The sequence below is a fragment of the Sparus aurata genome, chromosome 22 (assembly GCF_900880675.1).
Source record: "Sparus aurata chromosome 22, fSpaAur1.1, whole genome shotgun sequence".
Classification (NCBI taxonomy): Eukaryota; Metazoa; Chordata; class Actinopteri; order Spariformes; family Sparidae; genus Sparus; species Sparus aurata.
The window spans coordinates 28,712,601-28,730,597 of record NC_044208.1 but is presented as its reverse complement, the minus strand read 5'-3'; the positions used below and the strand labels follow the sequence as shown (position 1 = coordinate 28,730,597).

At 43.6% G+C, this 17,997-nt stretch overlaps 2 protein-coding genes across 3 annotated transcripts in view; both read left to right on the top strand.

The window, feature by feature from the left end:
* snap25a (synaptosome associated protein 25a) overlaps positions 1–11,391 on the top strand; it is a 33,749-nt gene extending 22,358 nt beyond the window's left edge. The window contains exons 5-8 of one of the 2 annotated variants that reach the window (XM_030404702.1): positions 2,407–2,524; positions 6,729–6,848; positions 8,153–8,297; positions 9,781–11,391. In XM_030404702.1, coding sequence (XP_030260562.1) covers positions 2,407–2,524; positions 6,729–6,848; positions 8,153–8,297; positions 9,781–9,849 — 452 coding nt within the window. In that variant the 3' untranslated portion in view covers positions 9,850–11,391. Of the gene's footprint in view, positions 1–2,033; positions 2,152–2,406; positions 2,525–6,728; positions 6,849–8,152; positions 8,298–9,780 lie in introns of both variants that reach the window. The other variant, XM_030404703.1, reaches the window with a different exon arrangement.
* A 2,218-nt stretch (positions 11,392–13,609) lies between these two features.
* LOC115574332 (uncharacterized) lies at positions 13,610–16,370 on the top strand. Its single transcript, XM_030405806.1, has 2 exons — positions 13,610–13,892; positions 15,134–16,370. Exons 1-2 carry the CDS (start codon positions 13,887–13,889, stop codon positions 16,025–16,027), a joined length of 900 nt encoding a protein of 299 aa, XP_030261666.1. The 5' UTR covers positions 13,610–13,886; the 3' UTR covers positions 16,028–16,370.
* The last annotated feature ends 1,627 nt before the right edge of the window (positions 16,371–17,997 follow it).

The window sequence follows — 17,997 nt, the reverse complement described above, 5'->3', positions numbered from 1 at the left end:
AAGTCAGTAAAATTGTCTTTGTAAATACTCTCAGAAGCCAAAAATGTCCAAACAGGTCTGAGATCAGTCCAGAGGTGGAAAACACAAACGATCGATTTAGCTGGTACTGACAAAATATCCAACCCCTTCTCTATCAATCCATTCACTGCTTTGTACAATCCCTGGTGAGATGCAGCTTATTAATGACGGCACACATTAAACAACACGGTCTGAAGGCGCTGTGGTGTACCCGGTGCTGTTCTGCCCCTCCTCCGACCATCAGCTGATCCCGTCACCCCATGTGGAGGATCAACACTCCAAAAACCAATTGCACTGACTTCCTGGACACGCAGGCGGCGGCTGTGAGCCTGAGTTGACCTCTGACCTTCTGTTATTGACCGCGTGCAGGCCTGAAGCCCTCCAGCGCTCGATGCTGGAGGTGGTTCTTACAGGGGGTGGAGGTTTGCTTTGGTGACATGTAATATATCTCACTGTAATGACACAACGCATGTCGAACCGGGGATTTTACAAATCGGAAACAAGTCAATGAACTGCTTCTCGAGTCCGCTCCATATTTAACTGTGCCCTTTCACCCTCTCACACTCTGCCTGCACACTACTTTTTCTTTAATCACGATCAGGATTGGAAAATTTCTTTGTGCTGTGGAAACTTCACAAACGCACCATCCACCACATCAGCATGACGAAAAGGCCCCGACACTCATAAAAACCAGGATCCAAATTGCACTTGAACGCGTCCAAAAGCCAGAGCGACACAGCTAGCACAGTTTTATTCGCTCTATTGTGACAGTAAGCAGGAAGTAGTGTACTAAGTTTACGCATTAGCGGCTCAAATTAATGTTTTATCATTCTTCAAATAACCAGTAAGTGTTGTGATACCAGTCGTAGCTGCTGAGGTATAAAGACGCTCATATATCGTCCCAATATTAGCTAACGAGGACACATTATTTAACCTGTCTGGAAAGAGAGACGAGCAGCTTTGTCTCCGTGTCCTGCACAAAAACTCTCTCAAAAATAAAATCCGTCAGCGTCGGCAGCTCGTTAATCAGCTGTCTTTGAAACGTCTGCTCTGAACACAGATGTAGCGATCTCATCATACATTGTTCTTCGAAAAATACAATTAGATAGACCTTTGGGAGAATGTATGTTGGTAAACTACCATGAAGCTAATGTTAGCTTAGTTTAGCCTGGTGGGGAGAGCAGCTAGCCTTGCTCCGTCCAAAGGTAAAATAATATCATCCCACCTCTATAGTTCACTTATTAACACAATATATGTTGTTTGTTTAATCTGTACAAACACATAAATGTAACAACAACAAGCTGTGCTTCGATACATCTCATCAACAGATGTAGCCACACAGTGTTAGCAGCTCGTTGGCTAATCAGCTGCTACGTTTTCTTCTCTGTTCTGTTTTGTCGCGGGTGGCCGACGGCGTTAAGGTCACCTGTCACCTGCTACGACGGGAGGGATTTAAGAGGCGCTAGATTATTAACACAGAATCAATATTCATTATTTAATTGTTGCCAGTATCAAGTTATCGTGACACCCTCGTCTGCAAGCTAACCGTGGCTGGAGGGATTTTGTTAGCTTTGGACGGAGACAAGCTAGCTGTTTCCTACTCTTTCCAGTCTTTATGCTAAGCTAGGCTAACTGACAGCAGGCTATAGCTTCATATTTAGTATAAAGACATGAGAGTGGCATCAGTCCTCCAGTTTAACTCTCGGGGTTCCTTTGACATCAGCGTTGAACAATTTCAACTTGAAGCTGATACGATGAGAACCAGTTTCACTGCCATTATTTAATTTTTGATTTTTATGTGCTTTTTTTTTATACCAACAGCACACATAATTGTTTGCATCCCACCGAATCACAAAGCACTCAGCTGAAACTTAGTCTCAATACAACACTCTGACACACACACACACACACACACACACACACACACGACTGATTAACTGCTCATCATAACTCATATTTCTGTCAATCAGTCAATGAAATTCATTCCACTGCTGTCATCCCTTTGTCCTGACCAGAGCAACTCGATCGTGTTGAAGATGGCATGAACCATATCAACCAAGACATGAAGGAAGCCGAGAAAAATTTAAAAGATTTAGGGAAATGCTGTGGGCTTTTCATATGTCCATGTAACAAGTAGGTACTGACCACGTGCCCCAGAGGTTCTCTACATATGTGGTGGCGTCCAGTTCTTCCTCTTTTTATTTTCTTTTTTGTTTTTACTTTTCTTTCGTCACAGTGAGTGTCTGAAGTTGTTGTCTTCTCTCCTTTGTCCTCTCTTCCTCTCCTCTTCCTCTTCCTCCTCCTCTTCCTCTCTCTCTCTCTCTCTCTCTCTCTCTCTCTCTTCTCGTGCTTCGTTCTGTGGGGGATAAATGACTTGTGTTTAATCAGAGCAACTGGAGCGCATCGAGGAGGGAATGGACCAAATCAATAAGGACATGAAGGATGCAGAAAAGAATTTGAACGATCTAGGGAAATTCTGTGGTCTTTGCTCCTGTCCATGTAACAAGTAGGTGCTGCTTGCCTGCCTGCCTGCCTGCTATTCAGAAACTAAAGAATAATAAATATCTGAGAAATCAAAGTACAGTCGAGGTAGAAGTGACATCACGGTGGCCAACAGCCAATAGTCCGCTCTGCTCCAGCTCCAAATAAATAAAAAACAAACTCTGACTCCGCCCCCTTTTCACATCCATACGAGGTGGACACAGGAGGACACACACACACACACACACACACACAGTCCAATTAAAGTTGAACTGAAATTAGAGTTGATAAAAATTTGATTTATACGATGTTCCAATTTTTCAAAACCTCCATACATTGATTACAGTATTCATATATTTTCTCTTTCAACAAGACATCTTTCCCTTCTCCACATTCAACGTTAGGACGGACCCATTAAGTTTGTAGCTAGAAAGCTAGGCTAACTAGCATTTTGGTTAGCTAGTTAGCCTAGCTTGCTAATGTTAGAGCTACTTCTTTGTAAGCCTGCAGAGTCCTCAGGTGCTCGTACACTCCGGCTAACGTTGACCTGACCTTTTTACGGGTCCAGATTTTGGTGTTTTGGTTTTTACAATTTTAATCTCAGTTCGACTTTGGTGGACGTTCTGCTGACACATGCAGCAGCCGTGGGTTCTGATTGGGCCACCTCCCCAGGATTGGCCTCCGAGAACTCATTCCTCCATGAAGGCCAAGCGCCCGTAGTTACAAAGTCTGAGCTAACGCTATGTGGTAAAGTAGCACAGACCCTACGTAGGCCACCATTTATCCATCCCAGCACACTGATCTCTTTGCTGCTGCTTCTGCACAGTCGATAAGACTGGCGAGACTCAAATCCTATAAAGCCAACCTCAAAAAGTCCCGTCCTCCACATAAGCTCTTCTCCACTCAGCCAAGGCCGTCGTTCATCAATAAGTGCCTCTTAACACCCTTCTACCAAGTGCCCTTCTCATGACGCCCTAATCTCTTCGCTTCCACTTCTCCAAACACCTTTTACAGCTGGAGTCATCTAACATGCAGGTGTAACCACTGCACAAGCTCAACCTTTGACATTAACGCCCCAGAAGAGGAATATTTCCTGTAGTGTCAATGCAAAGTGAAGTTGAAATGGGGACTTTTACAATGATCTGATTGTAGCTGCGGCCCCTCTCCCATCTATAAAAACACTTCGACCCGACATAAAGAGCAGGGCTGGGGCTCCCGAAGCATCTTGGCACTCAGATCATGTCGTGTGTCGCCTCGAGCTGGACATTTCAGTGATCTTGGTCCCAAAATGTCTTCGGTCAGCCTGGTTCCAGGACTGTCTGACACTTCTCCTCATCTGCATGATCTCTACCACCACCCACACCGCTCTAACATCCAGTAGATCATCACCTCTCTGCAGGCAACGAGATCTCTTTGTTTCCCCCCACTGAGCACCCGCCCTCCCCCCCTCCCACACCGCCATTTATGAACCACAAAAACGCCAATGACATGGAATGACTGGCGAGCATGACCCTCTGAATGCTCATGCATGCATGACAATGCAACTCATAACAGCAATGAATGCACCCATGATGATGCTGATATTAACAATGACGGTGATGTTGATGATGTTGATGGTGATGATGAACAACTCTTTTCTGTTTTATTTACCGTGAGTGGTACAACAGGGTGAAACAGGGACTAAACAGCAGAGAGTCACAGGAATCTGTAACATACTCTGACATGTCAGAACCTCTGGGACAAAAATCACGAGAGAAGAAACATTTTAAAAATAATATTAAATGCGAAACTTGATTTTGTACGCAGCGATATCGTTAGTGTGTAAAACAGTGAGAAAAATAGTCTCAGCTGCTTTCAGGATGATTTCAGGGTGATTATAGACCGGACCGGATCCATAAGTGCAAAAAATAAAAGGACACAATATGTTAATTGACGTCTTTGCATGAAAGAAAAGAAGAAAAAAATAGTGAGAAAATGAAGGGATGAGAGGAACGCTGCATGTGAACATCAGAGACAGAAACGACAGCGTGACACATTCAGAGTGGAGCAGAAGAACAGCAGCGATCTGCGGAGCTGAAACTGGGTTAAGCCACATGCGCACTGAGACATTTTCTCGGATGTCGTCACGTTTCCTGTGTAACGCGGGTACACGGTGCCTCTGTGCATGTCCTGCGTGGTAACTTGGTCTTCTGCCTTGTTTCTCCCCTCTGGCTCTGCTGCAGTGGCTCTGCAGCGCCACCTCTCCTGCAGAGCGCTGTGCTAAATTAGCCTTTATGTGGCGCTGGCTGTTCAACATTACTGTGTGCTAAGCTCCCTCTCCCTCTCCCGCGGGGGAACTCGCTCACATTTAGGTCAGCCATATCAGATAGTGGCATGATAGCCTGCTGGGAAGTTGACTGAAAGTGAGCGCGTGCGTAGACGGATGCTAGAAAGACAAAAGAGACGCATTTTTCTCAGACAGCGAGACTTAATTCCATCATACATGCCAGGATATCTTTTTTTTCTATAATCCCTGCAACATGCTGGCTGTCTATCAGAATTAGCTGACTCCTGGTTTTCTAGGTGCTTAGTGCGCTTGGATTCAGGCTGTCTGCACGCCACAGTTTGTGGATTTTGATTGGTGTACGGCTCGACTCTCAGGCCGCTCGGGGAATAAATTAGATAGAACGATTTCGTTTTTTTTTGCACAGGATCTGCAGCGATCGAATCAGATCATCTCAATTCGAACGAGCGAGGCTGATCAGGGAAGTGCATTATATCTCTGAGACAAAAGGAGAGGAGAGGAAGGTGAAGGGAACGTATCAAAGTGTTAGAGAACAAAATGAACAAAAGGAAAGGACTCAGTCAGACGAGGGTGGCGTGTGTGTTTACCACGCTGGTGTGTGTCAGCAGGGACGGGCAGCTGAGCGGAGCCTTGCCTCAGTCCATTTCTATTAATAAAAGCCGTGTAGGAGGCTGAGCCATCGCTGATACAGCCAGAACACATGCACACAGCACTCCAAGGTTATACAGCACCGAGCGACCGGCGCTACGACACCAGCAGACAGAGCCCGATGTTGTTGAACGGATGGATGAAAAGCAAATGTGTATAAAATATCTTAAAGCTGCCTGAGAGGTTCAAAGCATTCATCAAAAAGTGCCTTAAAACTGGAACTAGAGACGATAAAGATGAAGCTCCTCCGCCTCCTCCTCCACTCTTTGTGTGCCAAATCCGACGCTGAAGCTGACGGCGTGAAGTCTGACAGGCGGAGTGAGGCGACATTTACAGAGCGGCGCTTCGGCTGAGCTGCGATCGCTCGTGATGTGAGCACAGCTGTATGTGTCGAGCGCGGACTCTCAGAGACAGACGCAGGTAGAGATGAATCTCTGTCTCGCTCTTCGAACCCTGGAAGTGAAAGCGACGACATTAAAAACCCCCAAAAAACAGACAAACACAGATGGAGGGTGGGGGTAGAGCTAACCATGGTTATTCTCTGATGACTATCTCCACCTTCTTGTTTTGTTTTGTTTTCCTTTTGTCGTTTGGCAGTTTGTTCTCCACGTTACTCGTCGTCCCTCCTAACGATGTGACAGTCTCGTACGCTCTGTGTTGTGTGTCTGCCAGAAAAAGCTTGTCTCTTCTCTGTTCTCTGTCACACTGGGACATGTAACTGTGGGAGTGGGGGGAGGTTTCATCAGTGCAACAGCACAGAAAGTGCCAGGACGAGGGTTTAACGACAAAAACAACAAAAAATAGAGGAAAGAGAAAGAGAGGGAAGGGTTTGTCACACACTGAGTCATCTCACATGTTGAAGCTACTAAAAACTGCATGCCTAGATAACACCAAACACACAGATGTGACTTGTGCCTGATTCTGAGCAGTATGTTATATACGCAGAAGATATAACATCACACACATTACTACTGTGTCACAGAATGAGCCTGCACCCACCAAACCCAGTCGACCAGCCAGTCCAGTCCATGCCTGCTCTGCTTTGCTTGACTTAGTCTAGTCCCCACCATATATTTATGTGCTGGATGCATGAAACCAAGTAACACCTTTGTGTCAGCTGATCTCACTACATACTGATATATCTGCTGCTGCACTTCCTCCAGTCCGAGGCTCTCTCTGTAGATTTTGACTAGTGGGAACACAGCCTGGTTTGAGGTAAATGATGAATCGTCCGGTCAAAGTTTTTTGGAGTAATTGTCCCTCCTCGTCCTCCCTCCTCTTCGCTGTCGGCGGCCAGGATGAAGAGCGGCGCCAGCAAGGCCTGGGGGAACAACCAGGACGGCGTGGTGGCCAGCCAGCCCGCCCGTGTGGTGGACGAGCGCGAACAGATGGCCATCAGTGGAGGCTTCATCCGCAGGTAAGAGGTTAAAGGTTTAAAATGGACTGATTTGGTGGAAGGGAAGACGGAGATGATGCAAGTGGATGTAAAAGAAGCTGCAGGAGAACGATGAAGGGAAGATGTGGTGCTCGGTCTGACTCGGATGCTTCGGATAAAGACTGGAAACGATCTGTACTCCAGCTTCTCTAAAGATCACTAATCACCATGTTGGATCTTGTTTGTTTAATCCGCACAAAACAGAAGAAGTGTGAAAAGTGACAGTCAGCGCTCCGCCCTCCCGTAAAACCCACAACTCTTTACAAAGTGGAAACAAGGAGAGGCGTAGAAAATTAATTAATTCTGCACCACTTATGTCTTTGTCACAACACATCGGTGTTCTTCCTCACAGTACAGGAGGTGGACAGGCTCGATCCGGTGCTAACACCCCGCCCAAATGTCTTCGGTCAGCTCTACTCACACATACAACTAGATACTGAATGCAAAGTTGGGATCCATTCAGTCTCAGGAGAATTGCTTTGCCCGACACACGTCACCAAAAAGGTTTTCTAGCTTCCTGGTTGATCCACAAGGAACTAAAGAAAGAAGGAAAAGGTCATCAAGTCACCAGATCTTAGTTTAGGGCCCGACACCGGTTCTGGTTGTGTTAAAGTCAGCAGGAGAAACATAATAAAACCCAACATATCTGCATCGTATGACTGCTGATGAAGGAATGCATACAGAATATGAAAGACCACATTTCAGAGAGGAAGTAAACTTATTTTCTAAATCAACTGTCCGGCCCGTGGACTTAAATTCCATTTCTTGGCTTGAGGAAAGTTTTACAAATGTTTCTGTCGTTTTCTGTCTCGTTGACTGAGACTTCGGGCTGCAGCTCTAATAAAACAAAAGCAGAATATGGCCTTTTTAAATATCCTCACACTGATGGAGTCACTGTTGTTGCTGAGTAAACATTCAGTCCAGCTAACCAACATTTAACTTGTGTGGTAGAAACGTGTTGAGGCTGGATTTCCCTCAAGTGAAGTGAATCGGACTTTTGGACTTCCACTCCAGAATGTGTTGCAGTGTTGAAGTAAAACAAATGAATTAATTAAAACTGAAAAGATTCAGAAAACAAGCTGCTGTGCACCCGATCCTCCTGGTGTCCAGATGCCCAGTGTGAGGTCACACACCGGGCCTCAGAGACAAGAGACGGGTCGGAGGTGAAATGTGGACGAGAGCGACTTAACGACCTTCACTGAACCCGGTCGACACAATATGTGGAGTGAGTGTGTTTCTGCAGACGCCGCAGTATTTTTAATCTGCCTTTGTGTGTTTGTTTTCAGGGTAACAGACGATGCCCGAGAAAATGAGATGGACGAGAACCTGGAGCAGGTGGGCGGCATCATCGGTAACCTGCGCCACATGGCCCTGGACATGGGCAACGAGATCGACACCCAGAACCGCCAGATCGACAGGATCATGGAGAAGGTAGGACGCAGGCCAGCACCCACAATTCACTGCGGTTTATCGTGCTTGTGTTAAGACGACCTTTACATCAGATAGAAGTTGTACACCTCATGATCCAGACATTGGATCAGTTATTGATCGCCACCTGATTATCAGTCACAAACCAGCTCCTCAGACCTGAAGGCTTGATATCTTATTCTGGGTTTGGCTGAATTTCTAAACCCCTCTGCACTGATTGCAGTGGATTCAGATCACCTGTGTGCAGGTTGAGGAGACTGACCACTGATTAATAAGTAGAAGTAGCTTGGGTCATTCCCCTCTCAGCCAATCAGGGTGTTGACGACGCCCCCTTTTGTTAAGAGAGGTGGGGAACAGACACGCAGGTTTCACTCACTCTCATCCTGATAGATTACCAGCCAGAAACTCTGGTTTCTATCAGGCCCCTGTTAAGATTTCTTTGTTGCCCTAAATCAGAAATTATGTTTATTCTTCATCCAAGTTGAGTGACCACAAAACGTCACCAGTCAACGAGGCTTCCTGCATCAGAGCCGTCCTCATTTATGTTGCTTGTTTCCTCACGAACAGCCGGACGCCTGCAGGGTTTCTTTTGTTTGAATATCTTTATCTAACTGAACCCCTTGAAACCAAAGCCTCTATACATCTTCACTCATTTCACGATAACAGGATGAATCATTCAGTCTATAAAGGGTGAAATCTTCAAACTGCTTCTTTTGTCCAACCAGTAGTTCAAAACCCAGAAACTCATCATGTTTCATCATAAATGACAAAAGAAAAACGGCGAGTCTTCACTTTTAAGAAGCTGAAACGGCAAACATTTTAAATTTTTACTTAACTTTACTTAAAGGATCAATTATCAGAATAGTTCACAGAATAATTTCTTCATCTGTTTAATAAATCACTGCAGTTTTTCCTGACGGAGAAGAAAGATCCAAAACATGTTAAACCAGGTCTTCAGTCATGTTAAGCAGCGTTCATCTGCTGCGTCCACACACTCACTGTGAGGATAAAATACTTTTGTCAGTTTCAGTATCAAAGAATATAAATCAGAGTTTGGCTGGAAATGTTTAAATAACAAACATCTCCTTCAGGTGAAACAGAAAGACTCGGTTAGAAAGAAAATCTAAATCAAGTTGCGTCTCTTCAGCGGCATCTTTGGGAAACAACGGTGATCTTTACAGATCTGCTCGTTCTCACAACAATAATCCCTGTTCTCGTATATGACCAGGCGTTTTATATTTTTAAAATCACTCACAGCTGACATGACATTGATGACTTCACCTCCTCCTGAGTGAACGTCCTGCGTGTGTCTGAACCAAACACGCCTTCGTCACACCTGACTTCCTCCTTTGCTGCCTTTTTTATAATACTAGTCACAAGAGTTTCCTGCCTGACATGAAACACAAACACGAGTTGTAATAAGAAGCTGCGTGCTCAGCAAAGACAAGCAGACTGATTCCCGTCTTTCTCCCCGTTTCCTTTTCAGGCTGATTCCAACAAGACCAGGATTGACGAGGCCAACCAGCGCGCCACAAAGATGCTGGGCAGTGGCTAAACGCCCTGAGCGCAGAGCGTCGGCGTCCCGCGCCGCACGTCGTCGACAGGCGCTGACATGCTTTCATCATGGTATTGACCTTCTAGGTTTGCACACATGCACATATCACCTCCCCTCCCCATTGTAAATGTTGTTCTGTGTGTCGTCTGTCGAGCTTTTTCAAGATGATTGTCCTCGTAAAAAGATGATTTCTTATACTCCGTATATCATTCTTTCCAAAGGTTGTATATAGTGCTGACTTGATGGCTCTCTAGCTCACCTGTGAAGTTTTTATTCTCTTTGTCAAAATATATATATATCATATATTATTCTATATCATATATAATATATATATATATTAAAGTACACTGCTCTGGATGACAAGTATATAATAGGAATGCTATACAAGCTGTTTGTTTTTATTCCTTTTCCTTTTCAGTATCTCAGTATTGTCTTAGTAAAACTGTGTCATTCCATTTAGGCTACTGTCATGCTCCTTATTTTGGTGTTGTCGCGACAAAAAGGGGAGATGACGGATGGAAAAACATGAGTAAAGGTTGACTGAGCGGTGGCACAGATGACTGGCATTGCAAAGAGCACTTACAATCAAAAAAAGGCAGTCGTTGGTACATTTTTCCTTCATCGCAATCATACTGAGTTACTGTTTAGACAATGTGCAACTAGACTCTCTGTAGCTGTATTAGACATTGCATTCCAAGTGATGTGAATTGTGCGTTCTCTGCATGACAAATGGTAGATTTTAGTCTTATAAATAAAACCTGTCTGAAAAATATATATAAAAAAAAAACGATAACATGGCAGTAGCAAAATTGACAAAGCGCATGCTCAGTATTAGGACACAGTTGATCGTTCCATACTCCTGCAAGTTTGCAATAGTGCCACTTCTTTTTGTCTCGATATATTTACCGACTGTGACCATCTCGTTGTACAATAATGCAAAAAGGGATCAAAAAAGTGAGATAAAGATGAAAATAATATGAGGACTTGGGGGTTGTATTGCAAAAAATAAATAAAAAAAATGACCTGTTTTCTAAATGATTATGCAGTTCACTGATGAAGATGTTGATTATGTGCTGAGAGATGAGGACTGGTTGTGTACTGTAACATAGGTTTTGGATGCTCTGAAAAAAATGAAATAAAAATAAACGTTTGCAATGTAAAGCAAAGACGCATATTTCTGAGAGACCTTACTTTTATAAGAAGACTGTATCTGTAAGTTTATTCTCCCTGTGTGGTTTGTTATTGGTAAAAAATAATTATAGTATTGAATAACAATAACTATACTCTGAAACAAAAAATACATACAAAAGGGTTTTTTGTTGCTTCTGTACTTTAGAGCTATGCACACCAAATCGCCAAAATGTCGAGTAGTTAGAGTAAGGTGATGAAATACCTGAAAACCTGAATGACACAATAGGTTCAACCGTGAGATTGATGTCCTCAACGCATGTAATATTAAAGACTCCCTCTCTGTATCCTGTCAGTGTGTGAAGTGGTGGACATTTTGTAGCTAGCTGAATTGATTAAAAGTAATAAACCCTAGTCAACACCGTGTCTGTCTTTATTGCTCCGGTGAGACGAGAGGCTTTTTACGTCTCTCTCGTTTTTTAAAGTTTAGGTGAGTTTACAGAGGAACACAGCTGATCACTGACGAGGCCGACAGTCCACCTGACGTGAACACATCACCTGCAGGCGTCTCGCTAAAAACATGATTTATAACGTCTGTGTGCAGCTGGAGTTTTATTTTGAAAGACATTTTAACAAACATGAACATTTTGATCCTTTGGAGTATGAATCATGAAATCAAAGTTGTTTTTTCCCTCATAAACAAGTAAAACATCACGCTAATAACCTTTTTATGTCTTCAATCTATTTTATTTTGAAGGAGTAATAAATTATTCATGATGGTAAACTGTTAGATCATTTTTATCTTTAGCAAACCAGACAAATATATTTTTCATCTGAAGATGTTATAGTTTTAAACAGATTTCAATATTAATATCATATATTAATAAAATGTTTTGTCTGAGTGGAAACACATCCGTACACTCCGGTGATCGTTTTGCACCGAAGGGTATAAGTGTAAATTATATCATAGTTTTAAATGAAACATTAAAGAGCAGAGTTTATACGCAGACACATTTCTTGAGTCAAAGAAATAAATAAATAAGTAGTTAACTTGTCTGGTTTTCTGGGAGTAAAATGATTTGACAGTTAGAGGTACTCGGCGCGTCTTCTGTTCCCTCCTCCATTTTGAATTTAAGACAGAAGGACGTCAGTCACTAAACAGTAGTTTCATGTTGGAGCTCCGCTGCTCTACGACAATAAATGTTCAGGACTATTAGTAACAATCCTAGCAGGTTTTGATTTATGTGGGAGCTGTGAAAGTAGTAAACTGAAATCTGACAGTGTTACATCACATCAAATCAAATTGATGTTATTTATACAGCTCAAAGTCAATCACATCGCCTCAGTGGGTCGATTCAAGAGAGGAAAAACCTTTTTTAACAGAACACAAAGATGGAAGAAACGTCAGGAGGAGCCACAGAGGAGGAGGATCGTTCTGCCAGGACGGAGAGACATGCAGTAAATATCCCATGTACAGAGGAAAACAATAAAATCACAGTATATAAATTGCACTGACAGAAGATCTGATACAAATGATAATTTATATAAAGTGTGTGGATCCAGGAGACGACGGAGCAGGACGAGGCTTCACTGAGTGGAGCCCAAACCACACGACACAAATATGTTTATTTTTTAGGGCTTTTAAGAAACACAGCCATGTGTTTTATTTGGTATTATTTATCATAAAGTGAACTTTATCTAAGTCTTTCCTGCTGAATAATGTCTGTGTGTTGTGTTCTAGAGATATCTACTGGAGTTAGCATGCTAACCAGCTAGCAGGCCCGTCCTGGTCCGAAGCTCCTGTGTAAACAATGCAAGAACCGACACTCCCCTGGTCCCCTGAGCTCCCAGTCGGAACCGCTAGCTGCACGGCTAACTGAGGCGTGTAGCTAAGGGCAGCTACAGTTAGCGGTTACTCTGGTGATGTGATGTGGACCACGATTTGTTTTGGTTTAAATTTTCACTTGAACAGATTTCTCATATTGTCATAAAGAGTTTTCCATCCTTGAAATGATCTTTACATCAATTTAATTCTGACATGTTGCAGAACTAGTTAGACGTCAGAGTACCGACATACAAGAATCACCACAATTCCTCATGGTGTTCTTATGGGGAAAAAAAGTCTTTTTTGAGATAACAAACAACAAGAACATGGACAACAGACATGGATGGATGGACAGACGGACTGAAGAGAAGAAGGATGGACGGAGGTAAACTCAAAATCGTTGCCACGAGATGAAGGTACAAAAGGTTTCTTTCAAAATAAAAGAAAGTATAAAAACAAAAACTCAGCAACTTCTCCAGTTACTTTGTTTCTAAAAGATTAATGGATGCAAACAATTCATCATCGTCGTCATGTCTTATTAATAAAAGCAAACATTCTGAATCTGTTTCGCCATCATAACTCTGCAGAGTTAAAAAGACGTGCCAACACTGAGAGACCCTCAAATATAACATGGAGGCTTTTAGGACCCCTGGGAGCAGGTGGAGATCAGTGCACTGTCTTTCTTTCACTTTCTTTTTTAAACACCGGGAGGTCAAACAAAGGGCAGCACGAGTGAAGACAGACGCGCATTGTTTGAGGTGTGTATTAAGCTAAACATTACTTTAAAATCATGTAGCATGTTGCTCAAAGAGGAAGTAACAGGTCGTAAATAATTCAACACATGACAGAGAGCAGCGAACTGAACGACACTCTAAATTTAAATGAGAAAACCTTCAGTACATGATCAATTGTTACCGACATACAAGAATCACCAGAATGTGTCCTCATGGTGTTCTTATGGGAAAAAAAAGTATTTTTTGAGATAACAAACAACAAGAACAAGGACAACAGACATGGACGGATGGACAGACGGACTGAAGAGAAGAAGGATGGACGGAGGTAAACTCAAAATCGTTGCCACGAGATGAAGGTACAAAAGGTTTCTTTCAAAATAAAAGAAAGTATAAAACCAAAAACTCAGCAACTTCTCCAGTTACTTTGTTTCTAAAAGATTAATGGATGCAAACAATTCATCATCGTCGTCATGTCTTATTAATAAATGCAATGACATTGAATCTGTTTCGCCATCATAACTCTGCAGAGTTAAAAAGATGTGCCAACACTGAGAGACCCTCAAATATAACATGGAGGCTTTTAGGACCCCCGGGAGCAGGTGGAGATCAGTGCACTGTCTTTCTTTCACTTTCTTTTTTAAACACCGGGAGGTCAAACAAAGGGCAGCACGAGTGAAGACAGACTCGCATTGTTTGAGGTGTGTATTAAGCTAAACATTACTTTAAAATCATGTAGCATGTTGCTCAAAGAGGAAGTAACAGGTCGTGAATAATTCAACACATGACAGAGAGCAGCGAGCTGAACGACACTCTAAATTCAAATGAGAAAACCTTCAGTACACAATCAATTGTTCAACAAAAACAGTTGTGATGTCATGATTTGATCTTAACCATCAATATCTGCTCATTTGTCTCACTCCCCTCCTGCCAGCTGCTCTCTGTGTCTTCACTCTGAATATAACAGAGAATAATAAATATTATCAGTTAATTAGTGACTAGAAAGACGTTCATACAACCTACAGTGAGATGAGACTGAAGTGATGCAACTTAAAATCCAGGTTCCTGCAATTTTACATGTTGTTCATAATGAACCAGCTCAAGGAGAAATTAATATGATGAAGAAAAAAAATCAGACAAATAGAATGAGTAGTTTCATTTATAAATGATACAAACGGATGTTAAAGTTCATCCTCAGACTCTGGAGCAGATGTGTTAGAGTCAATGTGAGTGCAAATGATTTCTGTTTTTTAAAATCCAGCTCACAATGTTTTTTGAATGTCTTGCTGTCCGTCGTGCCAAAGTTTGTTTTCTTCTCCCAAGATGGTTGACAGCATGAATCTCTGCCTCTGATTGGCTGGAACTCGTGTCTTTTGTTGGGTTGTTTGGATTTAAGCATGAGGACTGATGATTGGTTCAGGTTTATATCTGGGTAAGCCAATCAGAGGCAGAATTAAGGCCCCAAGTACGGCAAGCAGCAAGTGAGGAAATATATTAAAGGGAGAAAAAATAAAAAGGGGCAACCGGATCAGTTACTGGACACCACACTGCCCCACTTCCTCTGGAGCTCACCTCACTCTGTTGTCTTTCTGGTCCACAGTTACCAACAATGGCCGACCACATCACAGACCTGTATGTGTCCCACTGTGAGGCTGATGAGCAGTACCTCCAGTCACGAGGCTTCAAGAAAGTCAACGTTGATCTGAACAAAGGGGTCGGAGGAAACTTCATCTATATTTGGTACAGAAAACAATCCGGCCACGCACCAATCACCAAGATTCAATTAACATTCAACGATGAGATGGCTCGTGGATTGGACAGGGTCGGTTACACCAAGATTGATAAAGACCTCAGCGCTGGAGCGGGAGGTGATTACATCTACCTTTGGTACTACAGAGGCTCTGGAGAGTTCAACACTCCTATAGTGGACATTTACGTCACTACAGTTGCAGAAAGTGAGGTCTGCATGCTTCGTAACAGTTGGGAGAGACTGACCTGTGATCTGAACCGTAATTCTAAAGGGAACTGGATCCACGTCTGGGTGAAGAGAGAACGTCAGACATACATCTGTGATGTCGCTGCCACTGATTCCTTCTCATCAGACGAGCAGATGTTGAGGGCTGGTTACATCCGAATGGATGAAGATACCAGCAGGGGTGGCAAAGGATCCTTTGTATTCATCTGGTACCGTCAGACCATCAACCCCCAGCGTGCACTCACTGACCTGCAGGTGTCCACCAATGGCAGCGAGCGTCAGGTCCTCGCACAGCGAAATTACCAGAAAGTGAACGTTAACCTCAACGAGGGGACCGACGGCAGCGCAGTGTACCTGTGGTACAAGACAGGTGAGAGCGACAACCCCATTAAGGCCACCGTCCTGCTTCTCAACCCAGAAGCTGTTAAGGAGCATGAGAATGCCGGTGTCAATGTTCTCAAAAGAAATCTCAACACAGGCAACAAAGGCTGGACTGAGTACCTGTGTTTCTATCAGTGAAGGCCTGAGAAAGCTTCTTTATGGCAGCAGAGTATTAGTGACTGAAGTGTAAATCACAGTCCAACAGCTGGTTAAATCATTTTGGTGACGGCCTCTCACTTTTCTTCTTCTTCTCTTCAGTATATAAAACAGTGTGATTCATTGTGACTGTGATGCTCCTGCCAATATCAGAAAGTACCAATGGAATATGTTTCCTTCTGTCAAACTTCATGTCAGTTCAAATCAATCAAACGTATTCAAGCGGCTGTTTGTCTACAATGATGTTAATGATTGATTGAATATGAAGCTTCTGTATCACTTTAATCTGCACATTTCCTGATTATCAATAAAAACACGTTTGCATTAATGGTGTGTTTGTTTCAGCCTCCTCGCAAACTTAACATTAATAAAAGAATTTCTTAAGATTAAGAAGTGATCTTTAAAAGAGTTCAGGTCTCTCCAGTTGGTTTAGAAAGTTGATCCTGACTAAGACCTTCTTGTTTCTCAGGACAAATCCTTTTTGTTTCAGAACTAACAGGCGTCTTGTTCGAGTGGAAGCTAAGATTTGAGAATCTCCTGAGCAAAGAAACAGCATCTGTGAAAACAAGCGCTGCGACACTGATCAACTGATCAACGGATCTCTCTTCTCGCTGTCCGAGGTTCATCTATTATTCAGCAGGATAACAAAAACACTGTTCAAAGAGCCCAGCAGACAGCGCAGCAACATTATGGATGGTTTTGGTGTTTTGGAGCTGTTACACATTCTGCCTCATCGTCTCTCCTCTTCTTTGGTTCTTTGGTTTGTTTTCTAATCAGTGAAGTTTGTAGAGTTCAGCAGTGTTAAAGGTAACGCGTTACAAAACTGAGGCGCTGCAGTAATATTTCATTGAGCAGTAACAGTAATATGACGCGTTACTACTAATATTTCAGTAATATGTTACTACAGTTACGTCACGTGATGTGTAGCAATTGGCGTTACCGACTAAAGTGAAGTGTTTATTCTTGTTTTTTTAAGAATCCGTCCACACTAACATGAACATATTAATATAGACTCTGTGTGTTTAATACAGCCGAGCCTGGAAGTTCTGTGTTCAGTCTGCGTGTGACTGAAATAAGCTCCTTTTTTAATACATTTTTTAATGATTTTTCCTGACATGTTTTATAATCGTGGACAAATAAATTAAATTTGTGCTTAAACCTTAAAATAGTCGTCTACCAAGATTTGCTTCTGGTGTTATAATAGAAGTTGATCTGTGTTTACGATACTGTTGCAGCAGGAGGTGTGTAAACAAACACATGCAGTATCTTTCTGCAGACGAACACACCGAGCTCCTGCAGCTCCTGCAGCTCCGGCAGCTCCTGCAGCTCCGGCAGCTCCTGCAGCTCCGGCAGCTCCTGCAGCTCCGGCAGCTCCTGCAGCTCCGGCAGCTCCTGCAGCTCCGGCAGCTCCGGCAGCTCCGGCAGCTCCTGCAGCTCCGGCAGCTCCTGCAGCTCCGGCAGCTCCGGCAGCTCCTGCAGCTCCTGCAGCTCCGGCAGCTCCGGCAGCTCCTGCAGCTCCTGCAGCTCCTGCAGCTCCGGCAGCTCCTGCAGCACCTGCAGCTCCTGCAGCTCCGGCAGCTCCGGCAGCTCCTGCAGCTCCTGCAGCTCCGGCAGCTCCGGCAGCTCCTGCAGCTCCTGCAGCTCCTGCAGCTCCGGCAGCTCCTGCAGCTCCTGCAGCTCCGGCAGCTCCGGCAGCTCCTGCAGCTCCTGCAGCTCCGGCAGCTCCGGCAGCTCCTGCAGCTCCTGCTCTGAGTTGTGTCTGCAGCCTCTCTCTCTCTCTCAGTCTTTCTTTCTGTCTCTCGGTCGCTGACACAGTCTGGTACTCGGTTTTGTCAGATTCAGCAAATAAAGCCTGCAGAAATGTCGACCTCCCTCCGAACAAACTCGCACAAATTCAGAGACGTTGAATAGAAACCACAGATTTAACAGACGCATGCATTTATACAAGGGAC